Here is a 17081-nt window from a genome sequence, read left to right on the forward strand (position 1 = left end):
TTTCAACATTTGCATTATCAAAATTACAAAAAGGCGAGACATATTTCTGTGATAACAGTTTATGTTAATTCATGGTTATATGTGGACTACAAATTTAAGTGTTAAGAAAATAGAAAATAAAAGGATATGGAGTAAATGTACATGGGACAAAATCGCACACAATACATAGAAAACATAGAAGATTATCAATGAACAGGGCTTTTATTCCTGTTCTTCATCTTGACAGTTGATGTAGGGTCTTCAACAATGAAAGAATCATTCATACCCTACAACAAGGTCAAGACGGCCCCTAGCGTCGACTTAAGCAGTACTAATGATAAAAATAAACCACAGTTCACCTTCTTTTTAGGTTTTTATTGTTTAAATTAAATACAAACTTCCTGTTTTGTACGCAGAATTTGTAAAATCCACAAAAATAAGTGACAATTTGTTTAATTGAAAATTGGTACCAACCTGCCAACTAAAATAAATGAATCCAAAGTATAAACCTAAATTTTCTTTAAAGATTATGAAAAACGGTGTATGAGTACAGTTTTTATAAATATATAAGAAATATTGAGATATTTAAAGTGATTGAGTTTTAATCAAAGATTTAATAATATTTTATTATATAGTTGGAATGAAATAATGTTTGCGGAGCATTTGATCAAGGGCCAGTCACTAGTAATTTCTCTCAATGAATCCCATACTGACAGATAAGTTTGTAAGTGCTAGAAAGTAACATATACATTTCAGATCTTTTTCCTGGATAATTTGTTTATTGAACAATTTTACCATCAAGACAAACAAATAATATTGAAATGTTTTATTTTGTAGACACATAGAATCAAAACAAGGAGGTTCGTTAAAAGAACACAGGGTAAGGTTGTATTGATAAAAGGAGATGGGTATACACCATGTCAGACAGCAAGCCACAAAAAACAAAACTAGTCAACATATAGTAAACACTATACAAATTAATTCAAAAAATTTCTTGTTCATGACAGATAGAATATATCATTAACACCTTAGGACTGTTGCATAAAAGCATACAAGGGAACCAGAGAAGAATCAAAATCTTAAAAATTGAGTGTCAAACACTGATAACAGTATTGTCCAGAGAAAATGTAAGAGAAAGAAGAAAATTACCTCTATAGATGGTTACCCCATTTTCAAAGTGCTTTCCATCAGTGCCAAGGATATTTTAATGTAACAGCCCTAAAATTTCTACAAAATATCTGATTAAGAAATATACAGTACAATGTTAATGTAAGTATAAATGGAGAGCAGAGTACACTCAACTGTCTAATAAAGATCATGTATTTGCAAAAAATGTCCATTCATTTTAAAATACTTTAAGATTTTTACAAAGAAGAATTTATGTTAGTATCAGAACAAACTGTTGAGGTCTTATGCATTTTGCTAACTAGTTAAATGTCAAAATTTTATTATAGGCTGAGCTGCGGAGAGCACAACAGCATGCTGCAGAGTTACGGAGAGACGCCAAGTTAAAAAAAGAGTTGGCAGACCGAAAGGAGAGGTATTAATGATTTTTCAGAGGCATTACACATAAATCAATAAGGTTTTTACCGATTTCTTGGAAATTTACAATTCTAATTTTATTTTATGAATGGTTGTTCTAAAAAATATTAAGGTTTGAGACCAAAATTGCTCTGAGACAGGTTTTAGTCTCATCAAATTATCAAAGATAATGTCACTTGAAGTAGGCTGTTTCACCAGAGCAAAATAAATATCAGTATCTGACAAATGATTAGCTCTAGCTAGATAAGCGGGTTGCTCGTGTGGTAAAGGATTATTTTTGTGCAACTTGTTTGCAATTGTTATTTCATGTGTTTTTGTGCTTGAAACTCATTATGCACTGTGTTTCATTTTAATTGTTTAAAAACAAGGTTAAAAACAAAAGGTCAGCTATTATTTAATATTTGTTTATCCTGAAATGGCCATTTTATTTATGTTCGTCTGTGCACACACACATGTTGGTGGTTCTTCCCTTGCACTCCAGTCTCCTCCACAAATAAAAACTGGTCGACTTGATAAAGACAAGAATGCTAAAAATGGCGTTGAGCACCAACAATCAATAGAAAATGTATATAATGTTTTGATACATGACACAAGATCACAACATGCTTCTGACAAACATGAAACAAATGAATGTCTTTTGTTTTTGCTGTTCTTCACACAAAGTCACAAGGACAAGCTCACAACTTGTGTTACAGCTTTTCTATAAAAGCATGCAAAGCAAACCTTTAATCAACTTGCTTGCTATGTTTGTTTGGATGTTTGTAAACAACAGGTAGGTAGTCTATTTCAGTCACTACATATTGGAATTTGATTGGACAATAAACATTAACTTCAGTTAAATGTTAAGTTTCACATTGTATGTCAATTTTTATTGTCCAATCAAATACCAGTATATATTAAACAGACTGAAACTCTCCGCCTACCCTTTTGTTTACAAACATCCAAGCAAACATAGCAAGCAAGTCATTCAAAGGTTTGCTTTTCATGCTTTTATAGAAAAGTTGTAAGTTGAAAATTGGCCCTGATACTGGTTTAAGACGAGTTCTTTGCCAGCTGACAGATGTCATTAATACATATAACAAATATTCTCAAAAATAAAAAAACTAATTGAATTAAATAAATTAAAATATCATCAGGAGAATTAAGGAAACACTGTATTTCTTAATAAATTTCATTTTTTGTCTTTTTCAGGTCATTAAAAGAACCCAAAACACTGAATTTTATATTTGGTGTGAATCTGGATAATCGTAGTCATGATGGTGTATTTGTATATAATTGTAGTCGTCTTATAAAGATGTATGAAAAAGTAGGGCCACAAACAGATGGTGGTGTGTAAGTAGAAATTGGGCCTCACTGTATTGATTAGAGTTTTTGAGATTTTTGGGTAAAGGTTTGTGTAGATAATTTGTGCCTCACTGTATAGATATAGAGTTTTTGAGATTTTTGGGTAAAGGTTTGTGTAGATAATTTGTGCTTCACTGTATAGATTAGAGTTTTTGAGATTTTTGGGTAAAGGTTTGGGTAGATAATTGTGCCTTACCGTATAGATTAGAGTTTTTGAGATTTTTGGGTAAAGGTTCGTGTAGATAGATTAAAATTTGCTTAGGGCTATTCCAGAAAAAAACAATATGAGGGTGTTTGAAGGCACATTTTTGCATGGCCATCACCCATACAATTTTATTTTACTTTGCATACATTACCACACAATTTGAACTTCGTGACTTGCCCCTACCCATGCAAAAATAATTAAAGTGCCTTCCAACCACCAATATATTTTTTTCTGTAATAGCCCTTAAATTAAAATCCACTGGCTGAATTTAGAACTGCTGAACCAATTCCAACCCAGTAATTTCTTTCTTGAATATAAATATGCAACGGCTATTCCAGAATTAAATGTATGGGAGGCACTTTTTCCACTCTTTTTTTTTACCCCAACCACCCATATTACACAATTTTCATTTTACTTATAATTTTCATAAAATTCAAAGAAAAATGCAACCACCCACAATTAATTGATTTGAGTGCCTCTCATCCCCCATTTTAATTGAAAAGGTTTTGCACAATTTTTATACGACTGCAAAAAAAATGTTTGGGTTCATAAATGCTATGATGTTGTCGTCGTGGTCTGCGTCGTCATGTGATTTCCTGACAATTACTTTAGTTTAAGTGAATGGATCTCTATGAAATTTTACCATAAGGTTCAATACCACAAAAGGAAGGTTGGGATTAATTTTGGGGGTTATGGTACCAACAGTTAAGGAATTAGGGGCCAAAAACAAGCATTTTTGTAGATAAACGTATTTACACTTTTGGTATTTAGCTATATTTTGCCTCGGAATGACCTTAGATCTACTCCGAATCACCTTTTGACGTCAGGCAACAATCACTTTTTAATTGTGACGTCAAATGTTTTGAATTATGATGTCAAAGTTTACGGGAACCTGTGATTTTACGTAATGGCGGACAAATTTGCATACAAGTGTAAATACGTCTATTCCGGACAATAACTTGTGTGTAAGTGTATGAATCTCACTGAAATTGTACTACAAGGTTCCATACCTCAAAGGAAAGGCTGGGATTGAGTTTGGGAGTAATTACTCCAAGGGGGGTCAAAAAGATTGGGGGGGGGGGGGATTTTCTTTCTTCAAAATTTTTGAAATTTCAAATTTTTTGCAAAGTTTCAAGAAGAAATTTTCAATTGAAAGTATTGCGCAATAGATATTGAAGATCTTTGACCACATTTATTTTGTGTCAGAAACCTATATTATGTCAAAAATTTGATCACAATCCAAATTCAGACAGTATCAAGCTTGAATATTGTGTCCAAACTTGCCCCAACTATTCAGGGATCGACCTCTGCGGTCGTATCAGACTGTGCTCAGCGAAGCATTTTATTGTCTCTGAAATAAAATGGATTCATTTATTTTCTTGGATACCAATGTTCATGTGAAGGAAAACTTTCATTTTCCTGGATATTTGATTATCATGGTTTTGTCAAAGTAGAATTTTTTGTGATTTTTAAACATTTAAATGTGTGGTCCATCCATGTCATCTGTACTCACGAACTCCACAAAAATTGGTTTCCAACAAATAATGAATCTACAATACATTGTAAAACTGATTACTAATTGTGACCTCAAAATATGTAGAATAGATCAACCAACTGCTAGTCTACCATGGCAGAAAGGATGGGGAAAACAAAATTTGATATCACATGACATATAAATCTTTCTTCCATAAAAGACCAGAAATTTGTTAAATAAAAATTTTCAAATATCAGTATGCTTAATTGTAAAAGACTATTTCAGGGAGTGTGATATGTTGTAAGTAGGCTACTTTTACTTAATTCATGCTAGATTCTGTGGACAGGTCATTCCTGTGATTAATTTTTTTTTAGCTATCAAAAGGTAACCATCAATTTAAAGGTTTATAAAGGGTATTTAATACTGTGGATACCAATGTTCATGGATTGGTGAAAAATTGTATTTTTGTGGATTTGCCAAAGTCTGTAAACAAGCCTTTAGGGCTGTTCCATTAAAACATACATGGAACCCAGGGAAGGCACTTTGAAAATGGGGTAACCATCTATAGAGGCAATTTAAAATTTCACTTGCATTTCCACTATGCAAAAACATAGATGACACCCACCCATAGTTGAGATTTGGAAGTGCCATTCCTGGGTCTGATGTATGTTTTTATGGAACAGCCCTTAGAAAATTTGTGCTTGGTTGAACATTTAAATTCATGGTTCTCTTATATCAACGAAATCCACAAAAATTGGTATCCCATGAATAATCATGAATCCACAGTAGTGGAAATGAAGCATATAAAATTAACCACAAATGTAAAAGTAAAATGTTTCCTTTGGTATGCCAAAATTCCTGATTTATACAAATTTTATCCAGTTTTGATCTTCATATTATATTTTGCCTACTAATTGTTGATCATGCACATGTATGTTTTCAACTAACCCGAATAATTCAGTCGTTATATTCCGCTGATCTACGAAGGCTACATTAACGCCTGAACGTCTTCCTCGATAAAGACCGTCAACCGGAAAATTCACACCGCTATGCAATATGGGAATTTTGATTTAAGTTGGCAGCTAAAGAAGGAGGAGTTTCGGATGTAAATTGATGTTAAATGATGTAAACTGATGTTAATTGATGTTAATTAATTATTATCGGATTTGTGTTAATTGAACACACGTGTTTAGTAAGACAATTACAAGACAGTTGCGCAGACTCATTATCCTGATCGCCGCCGATTGGCTCTCTCTCACAGAGAGCAGACGACGCGGCCAATGATCATAAGGAGTTCAAGCCCTCGTGTGGGAGAAAATCTGACACGGAAAGGGCTTGAATTATTCGAGTTAGTTTTCAACAGAACAAAGTTTCTGGTGTATCCAGGATTTTCATTATATAAATGACATTCTAATGCAACATCGTTTGTAACGTCTGTTTTCATTGGATAACGTGACCAATTTTCATGGCATCAATTCACAATTGATCATGCTATGAAAACTCATGCGTAAGTGCAGACGACGTATGACAGATTTAAAATGTATGATTTGACGTTGTTTTCTGCCAGTTTTATTAGAATGGAGATAACAATATTGTATTTTAAGCTCCGACGGCATCAAATCACCAATTCATGCAGTCCGAGCTTAAAATACAATACAGTTATCTCCTAATTGAACTGTCCTAAGTTTTTCAGATAAATTTTTTATAAGGAAAATTGTAAAAATTTAAACAAGTAAATCCTAAAATTATTAAAATATGAAATTTATATTTTGGTGCATGATGGGTTTGTCAACTTTGCTTGAAGTCTTGAGAGGGAATAGTTGGTTCTGTTAAAGAGATTTCTGCAAGATTAAGGTTGCCAGAGGTTTTAGATCTGACATTGTTAATGGTCTATGGGTTGCCTGATATGTTTCTGCTCACTTGCTTTTGTTTATTTGTTTTGATACAAAATAAATGTAGTAAAACTGAAATTGATTTTAAAGGAAATTTGCACTTAAGGTGGTACCAAACATCTTGACTAAAATTAATTTGGCTCGTTTAATTTTCATGAAATTTTGACAAAAATATAAAAATTTCAAAAAACTTGAACCACACACTTTATCGGAAAAATTTCATTGGATATATAACAGTTTGACAAACACTAATTTTGATCATTGAGAAGCGTAATATTTCCTTAACAATAGAACGTGATTAAAACGGTCAGCTGATTTTTAAAGAGTTATCTCCCTGTATTGTTATGTACCACCTTAATCTTGATGCTGAGATGTTAATGATAACTGATGCTGAAAATTGTCTTTATAAATAGATTTTGTTCAGTAATTTTTACGAAAAGGAATATAAACATTTGTTTTTAGATGTTGTATTCTGCAGATTTTTTACATGTCAGTTTTATAATCTGTAATTTTCATTGTACATTTCAGATTTTGCAGTGGTATTGTAGGAATAGTAGATATACCATACTTAGTATTAGAACCCACACACAACAAACAGGATTTTGCCGATGCTCGGGAATATCGACACATGATGAAAGCTATGGGGGAACACATGGAACAGTATTGGAAAGACATTGGAATAGGTCTGTTTTCTTGTGATTTTTTGTAAATTATTCACTGTTGATATCCTATCATTTTTCTTGTACAAAGAAAGTGAGCATTAAATATGGCAAAGAACACATTAAATGAAATATTTAGAATTTATTACCAAATTTGGAAATTGAAGAAAGAAAATGCTGATTGATGTCTATTTATCAAGAAAACAAATGTTGATTTGAAAAAATGGATTTTTAAGAAATTTTTTTCTGCAAATAAATAGAAGTAACATGGACAGCATGCTATACAATAAGTATACTGTAAACATAATTCACTGATTTTTTCTTTCTTAATTTTTTGCCTTTTTTATCTTTCAAAACAATTTTATGGCAATTAATTATAGCTTTTGCTTTTTTTCTGGGGAAAAATATATAGTTGGTTTATCTTATACTTAGTGTAAGTACAAATTCTTCACAAATTGTCAGCAACATTATTGCGAACAAATGAAACTTTTCCACAGAGTCATCTCCTATTGGTCAATCTATTTAAACTTTTGTCAGTTCTGTTTTCCCATTGAATTAATACAATAGCTATTGTTCCCTGTGTAGTTTATTCACTGGGACCTTTAAAAATTTCTTCTAAGAGAAATCCATCACTCATTGATTTACCTGAGTAAAAAAATTATCTTCTATATAGAACAATAGCTATTGTAATTATTCAATGGGACAATAGAACTGACAAAAGTTTAAATAGATTGACCATTAGAAGATGACTCTGTGGAAAAGTTTCATTTTGGTTTGCAATAATTATAAAACTAGAGTGACAAATCTGGATAATTTTTTTTTTTCATGTCAGTAATACTTTTTAAGTATATAACACAGAAGGAAGTGCATTGTAAAAAATAAAAATAGGAATTATCATTACTTCGTTATTTTCTTTTACAGGGAACCAAGGTGTCACAACATTTTGGTAAGTAATTGCATTTGTAGAATATTTTTTTGGCTTGGTTGAAATATAGAAAAACCAAATGGTTCCGTTTATTCACTAAAAAAAAGAGAAATTGTATTTGTTTTATATATAAGAAAGCCAATGAATGAAATCTTTGTTAAATCTTGACAAATTTTTTCACTGAACCCTATGTAAATCTGATATCTGCTGCTTCTAAACTCTTTGTATCTATTCATGTAAATGTTGTTCATCAATTGAATATATGGAAAATGAAAATTTGTCTAATACAAAAAAATATTTAGTGGAAAAATTTTGACTTGAAAATTTTGACTACGATTGAATTTGGAAAGAAGGATAAGTCTGTTGCCAAATTTTCATATCGTTTAGATAGACTTATAGAAAATGATATAAACTCAAAATATGAAATTAAGATTTGAATAGAAGCAAAGTTACTATTTGAAATTTACTAATAAACATTTGCTTATTTAATGTTTTGTACTATGTTGCAGGGAAAACTTTGGTTATGTTAGCCATTCATGGAAAGACCCACCATCAGGTGATATCAAATACCAGAGAAAACGTGCCATGCAGGTTAATACAACATTACAATGTGGTACGTATATTTCATATATAAATGGAAGAAAATGCGGTATGAATAAAATATTCAGATGAATGAGGGAGAGATTTTTCCAGGAAATTAAGGCTGAAATATCAAACTGTATACTGTATCGCACTGGATGTAATGGTAGAAACTATATTTTACAGAAAATAAAAAAATAGCAAGATGTGGTATAATTGCCAACGAGACAACTCACCACAAGACACCAAATGACACAGAAATTAACAACTATAGGTCACCGTACAGCCTTCAACAATGAGCAAAACCCATACCGCATAGTCAGCTATAAAAGGCCAGGAAAAATAATAGACATTTATATTCACCAAGAGAAAGTTATTATTAAACATCTGTAGGCAAATGTTTTCTTTGCAAATATGCAGGGTTTAAGCTAGGATTTTGAGGGCTTTAGTCACTTTTGCGCGGGATGAAAATCAACCTTATTTTGGGTAGCAGCAAGGGACCTATGATGTATATTACTATCTATACATCTTTGTCAGACTTTGAAGGACTTAGGCATACTAGGCAGTTACTGCATGATTTGACTGATGTGGCACTTTAATACAAAGATTAGGATATAAGATCTGGAAATCTAGTTCACAATTTCACTTCAGTTAGTTTCAGGGTACATTCCTAATCAGCAAAAGTTGGGATCCATTTTTTTTAAAACCAGGAATCACAGCATAAATGAACTTGTAAGGACTATTTCACTGCATTATTCATACTCATTATCCTTAAAAACATTTTAAAGCGATATTTAGAATTAATTCTATAAAGTTGGAACCAAGGATTTGTACAAATCCTTATTGGAACAATTCTAATGACTTTAAATTGTAAATTTATCATGAATAGATCACGTTTACTTTCGATTTCCAAATGAAATGAAAACGGGAAGTGACAAGTGGATAATAAATTCAGAATGAATCCAGATTCATCTAATTGATTTGTGTTTGAAAAAGGCAGGAAATTATCATTTTTGTCGAGCCTTAGACTTTTGTCGAAAAAGCGAGACATAGCGATCCTACATTCTGTCGTCGTCGGCGGCCGCGTCCACAAATATTCACTCTGTGGTTAAAGTTTTTGAAATATTAATAACTTTCTTAAACTATCCTGGATTTCTACCAAACTTGGACAGAAGCTTATTTATGATCATAAGATAATATTCAAAAGTAAATTTTGTAAAAAAAAATTCCATTTTTTCCTTATTTTACTTATAAATGGACTTAGTTTTTTCTGCCAGTTAACATTACATTCACTCTGTGGTTAAAGTTTTTAAAATTTTAACAACTTTCTTAAACTATCCTGGATTTGTACCAAACTTGGACAGATGGTTGTTTATGATTAAAGGCTAGTATCTAGAAGGAAATTTTGTTAAAATTTTGTTCCATTTTTTCCGTATTTTACTTATAAATGGACTTAGTTTTTCTTCCAGTTAACATTACGTACAGTCTGCAGTTTAAGTTTTTAAAACATTTATTAGATTCATAAACTATCCTGGATTTTTACTAAACTTGGACAGAAGCTACTTACAATCAAAATATATTATAGAGAGGAATATTTTTATTAATTTTTTTCCTCATTTTTGTCGAGCCTGTGATTAACAGCAAAAGTAGGCGAGACACTGGGATCCGCGGAACCCTCACGAATTTTTTAAATTAAATTTGCTTAATAAGAACTATATTTGTGTCTCTAGTTTAGTTTGATACTTAATTATGTCGTATTTTACGTTAAGTGTCTTTAAATTAAGAATACTTTCGCGTATGCGCAGTTCATCGTAAAGGAAGCACCTGTTTGACTCGTGAAAACATTTCTGAATGTTATGAATAAAGTTCTATCTTTTTAATCGAAATTGTCGAAAGTTTTTGATTAAAAGTTATATCAAATATGACTAAAATACGTTCATTTGACGAAACGACGACAAGCGAACTGCAAATTGTAATCGTTTGAGAAATATTGAAATTAAAATGCGAACTGTCCGAGGGAAAACTCAAATGACGAAACTACAACAAACGAACTGCAAATTGTGCACGTTTTATAAATATTGAAATTAAAATGCCGACTGACTGATTTTACTGGGGAAAATAATTATGATGATCAATTATGAGGTTGATAAATAATTAACGGATTAGTGACCCATCCGATGGCGATAAGCGGATTATCTGTAATCACAACTTATAACACCTGTTGTAAATGTTAAATAACTGAGAGTCGTAAACTTGTCAGAAACAATAAGACAGGTAGAATTATAGTATTTTCATGCGAAAATATTTTTACTCTTTCCAAATTTAAGTGACGAAATTGATTTGGAATACTTTCGTCATTTTGAAAACCGTTTCGTAAATGACGAAAATGACGAGCGCTAGCAAAATCACTGCAAATAAGATTACCAGCATCACATATGAAGATGAATAATCTGTAGCCCATAGAGCCTTGAAATTACTTATTAATAAATTAAGTTGCAACCAATGAACCATTTGTACAGTTTTAAATAAGTTGTAAAGTCTTGTAATATATGCAAAATACACTCAACATCTCGAAATTGTTCACATGAACCAGGTCTTTTATATTCTCTCTCAATCTCAATCAAAGGATTTCCTCAGCAAAATACACTCTACATCTTGGAATTGAACTTGAAGGATTTCTTCCACTGATTTATTATGAAAACTTTGTGAATGATTTACTTATGCAGATTTTGTTATAATTTACTATTGATCTTATTTTATTGTAGATAATTGTTTAAAATGGAGAATAATACCATTCTCTTCTAATAATATAAGTAAAGACTTTAGTGATGATTGGATCTGTGACATGAATGCAGATGTTCAGCATAATAAGTATGTATAGCAATACTGTGGATTCATTATTCGTTGGATACCAGTTTTTTGTGGATTTTGTGGGAATAGATAAACCACGAATTTGATTTTCAACAAAGTCCCATTATTCTGTAAGCCTTGTATTCAGACTTATGCAAAACCACATAATCAAATATCCTTAATAATACAAGTTTTCCTCAATCCACGAAAATTGGTATCCACGAAAATAAATGAATCCACTGTAAGTATTATCTTTTATTTGTCAGGGCTTTGGTGATCGATTGGTCTAAGTTGTTTATCTTCATTAAACACTAGCTTGTCAACACTGTAGTTGGGAATTCAAACCTGCTAGTAGCAAGGAAAACTGTTGGTAAAGGTCACCATCTTTGCTGATTATCTCACTTGTTGACATTGAAGTAGAGAGAAAGTAGAAACCATGCTTTGGTTGCCATGTCAACATGGTTATGGACATCTCTCTAAAATATAAGTACATTAGGTATTACCAATTCCTCATTACCATTTCTTTCTATAGATCGACTTGGATTGTTAATACCTGACTAAGGTAGGTGGTTCTCTCCACTATGCAGGCTCTACCAACAATTTAAAAACTGATTGCCTTGAAATAGGATAACTGAAAGTGGTGTTAAACACCAATAATCAATCAATCCGGATTTCATGGGAAGTTAATAATGCATCTGCTGTATTTCTATTTTTAGATGTACACAAGCCGAACAGAAGATGAATATACCGGAAGGTCAATTAAAAAAAGCTGTTAGATCTCAGGAACAGAAACAGAAAGACATAGAAGAGGTTTGCAGCTAGTTATTTACAGCTCTTTTCATAATGCTAGCAAGACAAAGGTTTGTTTGGCTTGCTTACTTTGTTTGTATCAATGTTTGCTCAAGCATTGTAATTAAGATTGACATCTGAAAACAACATAAAAAGGTGGATTTAAACTTGTATATATTGTATTTAAATTTGATTGGACATTATCAAATAATCAAATTTACCTTTACACAGGTTTAACTCTGCCTACTTATATTGTTTGCAGATGTCAATCTTAATTACAATGCTTTTGCAAACATTGATACAAACAAAGCAAGCAAGCCAAACAAACCTTTGTCTTGCTAGCATTATGAAAAGAGCTGTAACTAAGTACTTATAGTTGATTATATATATGAGTTCGAATCCCGGCCAGGGAAAATAAAAAAATTTGCTTCCGCAAATTTACAGATCTAACATTGTTGGGCTGTTGTTTAGACAAATTATACTCCCTTTCACATCCTTATATATATAAGGATGTGAAAGGGAGCCAACAACATAGTAATTAATAATAAGCCTAATCAAGATAGTCTAGAGGAAATTTTCATGACCACAGCAAGTCTTAAGATTAGTGAAGGTTTCCATCTTTGCTGATTATCATACTTACTGACATAAAGCCAGATAGAAAGTAGAAACCATGCTCTGATGCAATGCAAAACATGGTTATGGACATCTGTCTGACATATTTGTGCATAAGATTTTACAATTTTTCAGTTCTAAATTTTCCCTTAATTAATTGCCTCCCTTTCCTAGTTTTGCAACTCATAGGAGCAAGAAATTTTATTATTGCTAGATGACATTTATTTTCTGCAAGAAAATTTTTCATAGGTTAATTGTTTTATTAATTGTTCGACTCTTTTGTTGTTAATTGTTTGAAAAAAATATCAAATAATGTTTGTACATATAAATAGTTTTTATATGGAGTAAAAAAAAATTTACAGGAAAATCAAGAGTAACTTCAGATTTAAGGGAAAGAAAATCAGACAACAACAAGATGTATATTAATAAAGAAAAACACATAGAAAAGAAAACAATCGACAGAACAAAATAGTGAAAACTGAAGATTCTGCAACACAAAGCACACAAAATAACATGAATTCAGATGCTCCAGAAGGGGTTGGCATTTCCTGCTTTACTAGTGGCGCCTGTTGTGTTCCTCATAACAAATCATACAAAACAAAGATTATTAGTCTGAAACGATTGCTTTTGAAGAATGTTCAAGAAATGATGTGTGGTCAGAATGAATGATAGTGTGATGTTAAATTTTTGTACACAGAGAATGTTCAAGAATTTTGAAAATTTAATGCTTTCTGTGTTTTTGAAATTCAAGCATATTATTTTTTATTTAGGATATACGGAGGAAAACAGAACAGTTAGAGAAAATGCAGGTAAATTGTCTCAGTTTTTACATTAATGGGTATCTAGAATCCTAATTTTTTGGAATGCCTCATCAACAACAACTTTAAAACTATTGAAGGGGTCCAGTATGTAATAGATATGGTCTATTTTAAAAAGGAATTAATCTATAAATTGGTTTTTAAGCAGTTTCCTATAACTGAAAAATATTGCATCTAAGAAAAATAATAAGATGAAAATGCAAAAACTTTGCTATTTGGATAATGTTGTTTTGATACAAGGAAAATAACTGATACACTTTTGTAAATTTAGGCTGTATATTCTGAACTTTTCAAGATTAGGGGAACAAAATTTAAAACTGTGTAATAGGATTAAATCAAAATATTTTAATAGAAGAAACAGTCATCATCTCGACAAGCAGAGGAAAAGGAAAGAAAACGAAAGGAAGATGATGATAGAAAGAAACAAGAAGAAATTGAAAGGCGAAGAAAAGAAAAAGAAGAAGCCGAAAGAAAAAAGGAACAAGCTAAAAAAATGAGAGAAGAAGCAGACAAAAAGCGAAAAGAAGATGCTGAAAGACGACGGAAAGAAGAATTGGACAGAAAAAAGAAATTAGATGCTGAAAGAAAAAGAAAGGAAGAACAGGAAAGAAAGAAGAAAGAGGAATCAGAGAGAAAAAAGAAAGAGGAGTCAGAAAGAAAAAAGAGGGAAGAGGCTGAAAGGAAAAGAGAAGAAGCTGCTGAAAAGAAAAGGTGAGATTGCATAGTTTCAATGATGTTGATCCTTTTTAATATTGTGTGGTTAATATAGGGAAGGGATAATTTATTATGTACATGGGTTAACAGTATCAAGGTGTACTGAGAAATAACCTGACAATAAAGGAACTTTAAACTGCTATTCTTCATCTTGTAACTGACTAAAGGTCCAACAGTGATTGGCTGTTGAACTCACATCTACAGCATGGAGGAGACGAGTCTTAGTAATTAGTTATAAAGTTGTGTTGATCAAAATTGCTAATTTTATGAAAGGAACATGTTCATGAAATGTCTAAAAAAATAAATTTTGTTGTTTTCCTAAAAATACTGTGACTACACAATAAACTATAGCAATATTATTAAACTAAAGATTCAAATGGTTCATTTGAATGTAATGGTAGAAAATTGCTTCTGAAGTGCTATGGGGTTTTGGAGGTTTTGTAACTGATGAAAGTAATAAAACTATATTTTAATGATTACTTGAAAAATCTGCCAATGATATCTACAAAATTGATGAATTTCATTATTAGAAACATGTACAAAATACCTGTACCCATGGGAAAATGATTGTGATGGTATTATACTTTCGAAATTTTTTCTTATCAATTTGTTTACATACTGAGTAATAATATGTATTACTCCATTTAAATTTCTGATAGTAATATTTGTAAGTAATGATGAAAGAAACTCTTAGTCCAGTCCATTGATGAACATTCACAGTAATTAATGCACAATACTTGCAATGAACAACAAATGTAGGGAATATGTCCTTGCGACAGCTACCCAATGAAACAAACAACCAAAATACTTCTAGAGGTCAACTTAGTCTTCAACGATAGACAAGTGTCTTATACAATATATCAAACTCTAAATGGTCTTTCGCCTATAATTTAGGCAGACACTATCAAAGAGTTTCTATCAACACCAAATTCTCAAAATTAACAGTACTTTATTGAGAGAAATTCCATGCTGTTGCATAAGCCATGATAAGCCAAGGACGATACTAAAATTGAAAGTATATTAACTGATATTATATTGTAGATTGGATGCAGAAAAGAAAGCTGAGGCAGAAAGAAAGAAGGAAATAGAAAGGAAGAAACAAGAGGCAGAGAAGAAAAGAGAACAGAAAAGAAATAGTGTAAGAGGATATTTTGCATTCCCTTTATTATATAATATCTGCTGTAGGAGTTTTAAGTAAATGGTAAACAAGTACAAATTGACTTTAATTAATCAATCACTAATAGGCCACTGTCAGTTAATTTACAAATCTGAGTGAGGCATATTAGCAAGAACATTACTGATTCAGACACAGTGATACAGTGATAGGAAAATGTCAGAGGGTTACAAAATATTACAAAAATTTGAAAGTATAAGAATCGAACATTCCTTAACTTTTGTACAGTAATATGCAGACATTTTTGATGTTTCTATATTATTTTCATCCACAGGCTGTGTTTAAGACCCATTGGGGGCCTTGGGCTGTTTTCTGCTCTTTGGGTGGGTTGTTGTCTCTTTGACACATTCCCTGTTTCCATTCTCAATTTTATATCCTTATTCAACAATCATCAGTATATAATAACTTAAGTAACACATTAACTTATTTTACATAAAAATTGCTGGTTTTTTGCCAGAAACCCATCAAAAAGATAAGAATGTTAAATCCTGCAAAAATCCATACATAACCTGGGATAATTGTTTCAATGAAATTAACAGACTAAATTACTGTTATTTAAAATAGATAAAGTCTTCTAATATCTTCTTGGCTGATGCCACTCAGATATAAAATGCCTTTATCTAATACATACAATTTTTTCATGTTTTGATATTAACTTTCATACACAGGCAAGTAAAAGAGCTGCATCTCCTATACTACAATCATCAAGGATCACACCGACATCGTCAGCAAAGAAGGCTAAAATATCTTCACCTGTTGATTCAGACAGCGATGGATATGTCCCTACAAAGAAAATGAAAGCTGATGTGGATTCAACACCCTCTAGACGAGGTAGAAAAGCTCTCAATAGAAATATTGTGGAAGTAAGTAAAATTATTTATTGAAGCATTTTTCAAAATATTCGATATTGAAAAGGACTAAAAGAATATAATACGAGGATCAGAGTTATTTAAATGAAATGCTGGTTTGTGGAGGTTTTGAATTATCTTTTCAACTTAGCAAAAGTGAAAATGTGAAGCATCCTTCATTAAATATAGGAAGTTTGATCAAAATAGGTAATAATTTTCTCATCAGATAAAAAAAAAAAGGTGGTGTTTTAAAACAACATGAAATCAAACTAAGCCCAAGAATATATATGTCCATTTTCTGCCTCTCTACCCATCATACAACATTTTTTTTTGCTTTATTTAAAATATTGTCAAAGAAATAGAGTTTTGTGTCGTTAAAGTAGACTATGAATCCAATTTCCACTGACTTATTTAGTCAATATTGTGATTTAATAACCAGTGCCAGTCATAGCATTAGCAATCGCATATGTTAAAGGGTCTAATTATTGGATATGTAGTGTGAATTGGGATAAAACTTAGAGAAACATAATTTTTCTGGTTTTAGTCGTAAGAAAAAAATTTGGGAAAATTATAACCTACCGACCGTATTCTTTTGTGGCAGGAGGCAAGAAACATACATATATCTATTTATACTGCAGCTTGAATGCTTCTGGTTGTCCTTATCCACCAAAAGTAGA

At 31.5% G+C, this 17081-nt stretch overlaps 1 protein-coding gene across 2 annotated transcripts in view; it reads left to right on the forward strand.

The window, feature by feature from the left end:
• LOC127712653 (ATPase MORC2-like) overlaps positions 1-17081 on the forward strand; it is a 57566-nt gene that overhangs the window by 19991 nt on the left and 20494 nt on the right. For both annotated transcript variants that reach the window (XM_052219220.1, XM_052219221.1), the window contains 12 exons: positions 817-859; positions 1434-1519; positions 2713-2853; positions 6965-7119; positions 8017-8041; positions 8530-8633; positions 11365-11470; positions 12166-12259; positions 13621-13659; positions 14021-14379; positions 15424-15520; positions 16225-16419. In XM_052219220.1, the coding sequence (XP_052075180.1) occupies positions 817-859; positions 1434-1519; positions 2713-2853; positions 6965-7119; positions 8017-8041; positions 8530-8633; positions 11365-11470; positions 12166-12259; positions 13621-13659; positions 14021-14379; positions 15424-15520; positions 16225-16419 (1444 nt within the window). The remainder of the gene's footprint in view (positions 1-816; positions 860-1433; positions 1520-2712; positions 2854-6964; positions 7120-8016; positions 8042-8529; positions 8634-11364; positions 11471-12165; positions 12260-13620; positions 13660-14020; positions 14380-15423; positions 15521-16224; positions 16420-17081) is intronic.

Source organism: Mytilus californianus, unplaced genomic scaffold (genome assembly GCF_021869535.1).
Source record: "Mytilus californianus isolate M0D057914Y unplaced genomic scaffold, xbMytCali1.0.p SCAF_8, whole genome shotgun sequence".
Classification (NCBI taxonomy): Eukaryota; Metazoa; Mollusca; class Bivalvia; order Mytilida; family Mytilidae; genus Mytilus; species Mytilus californianus.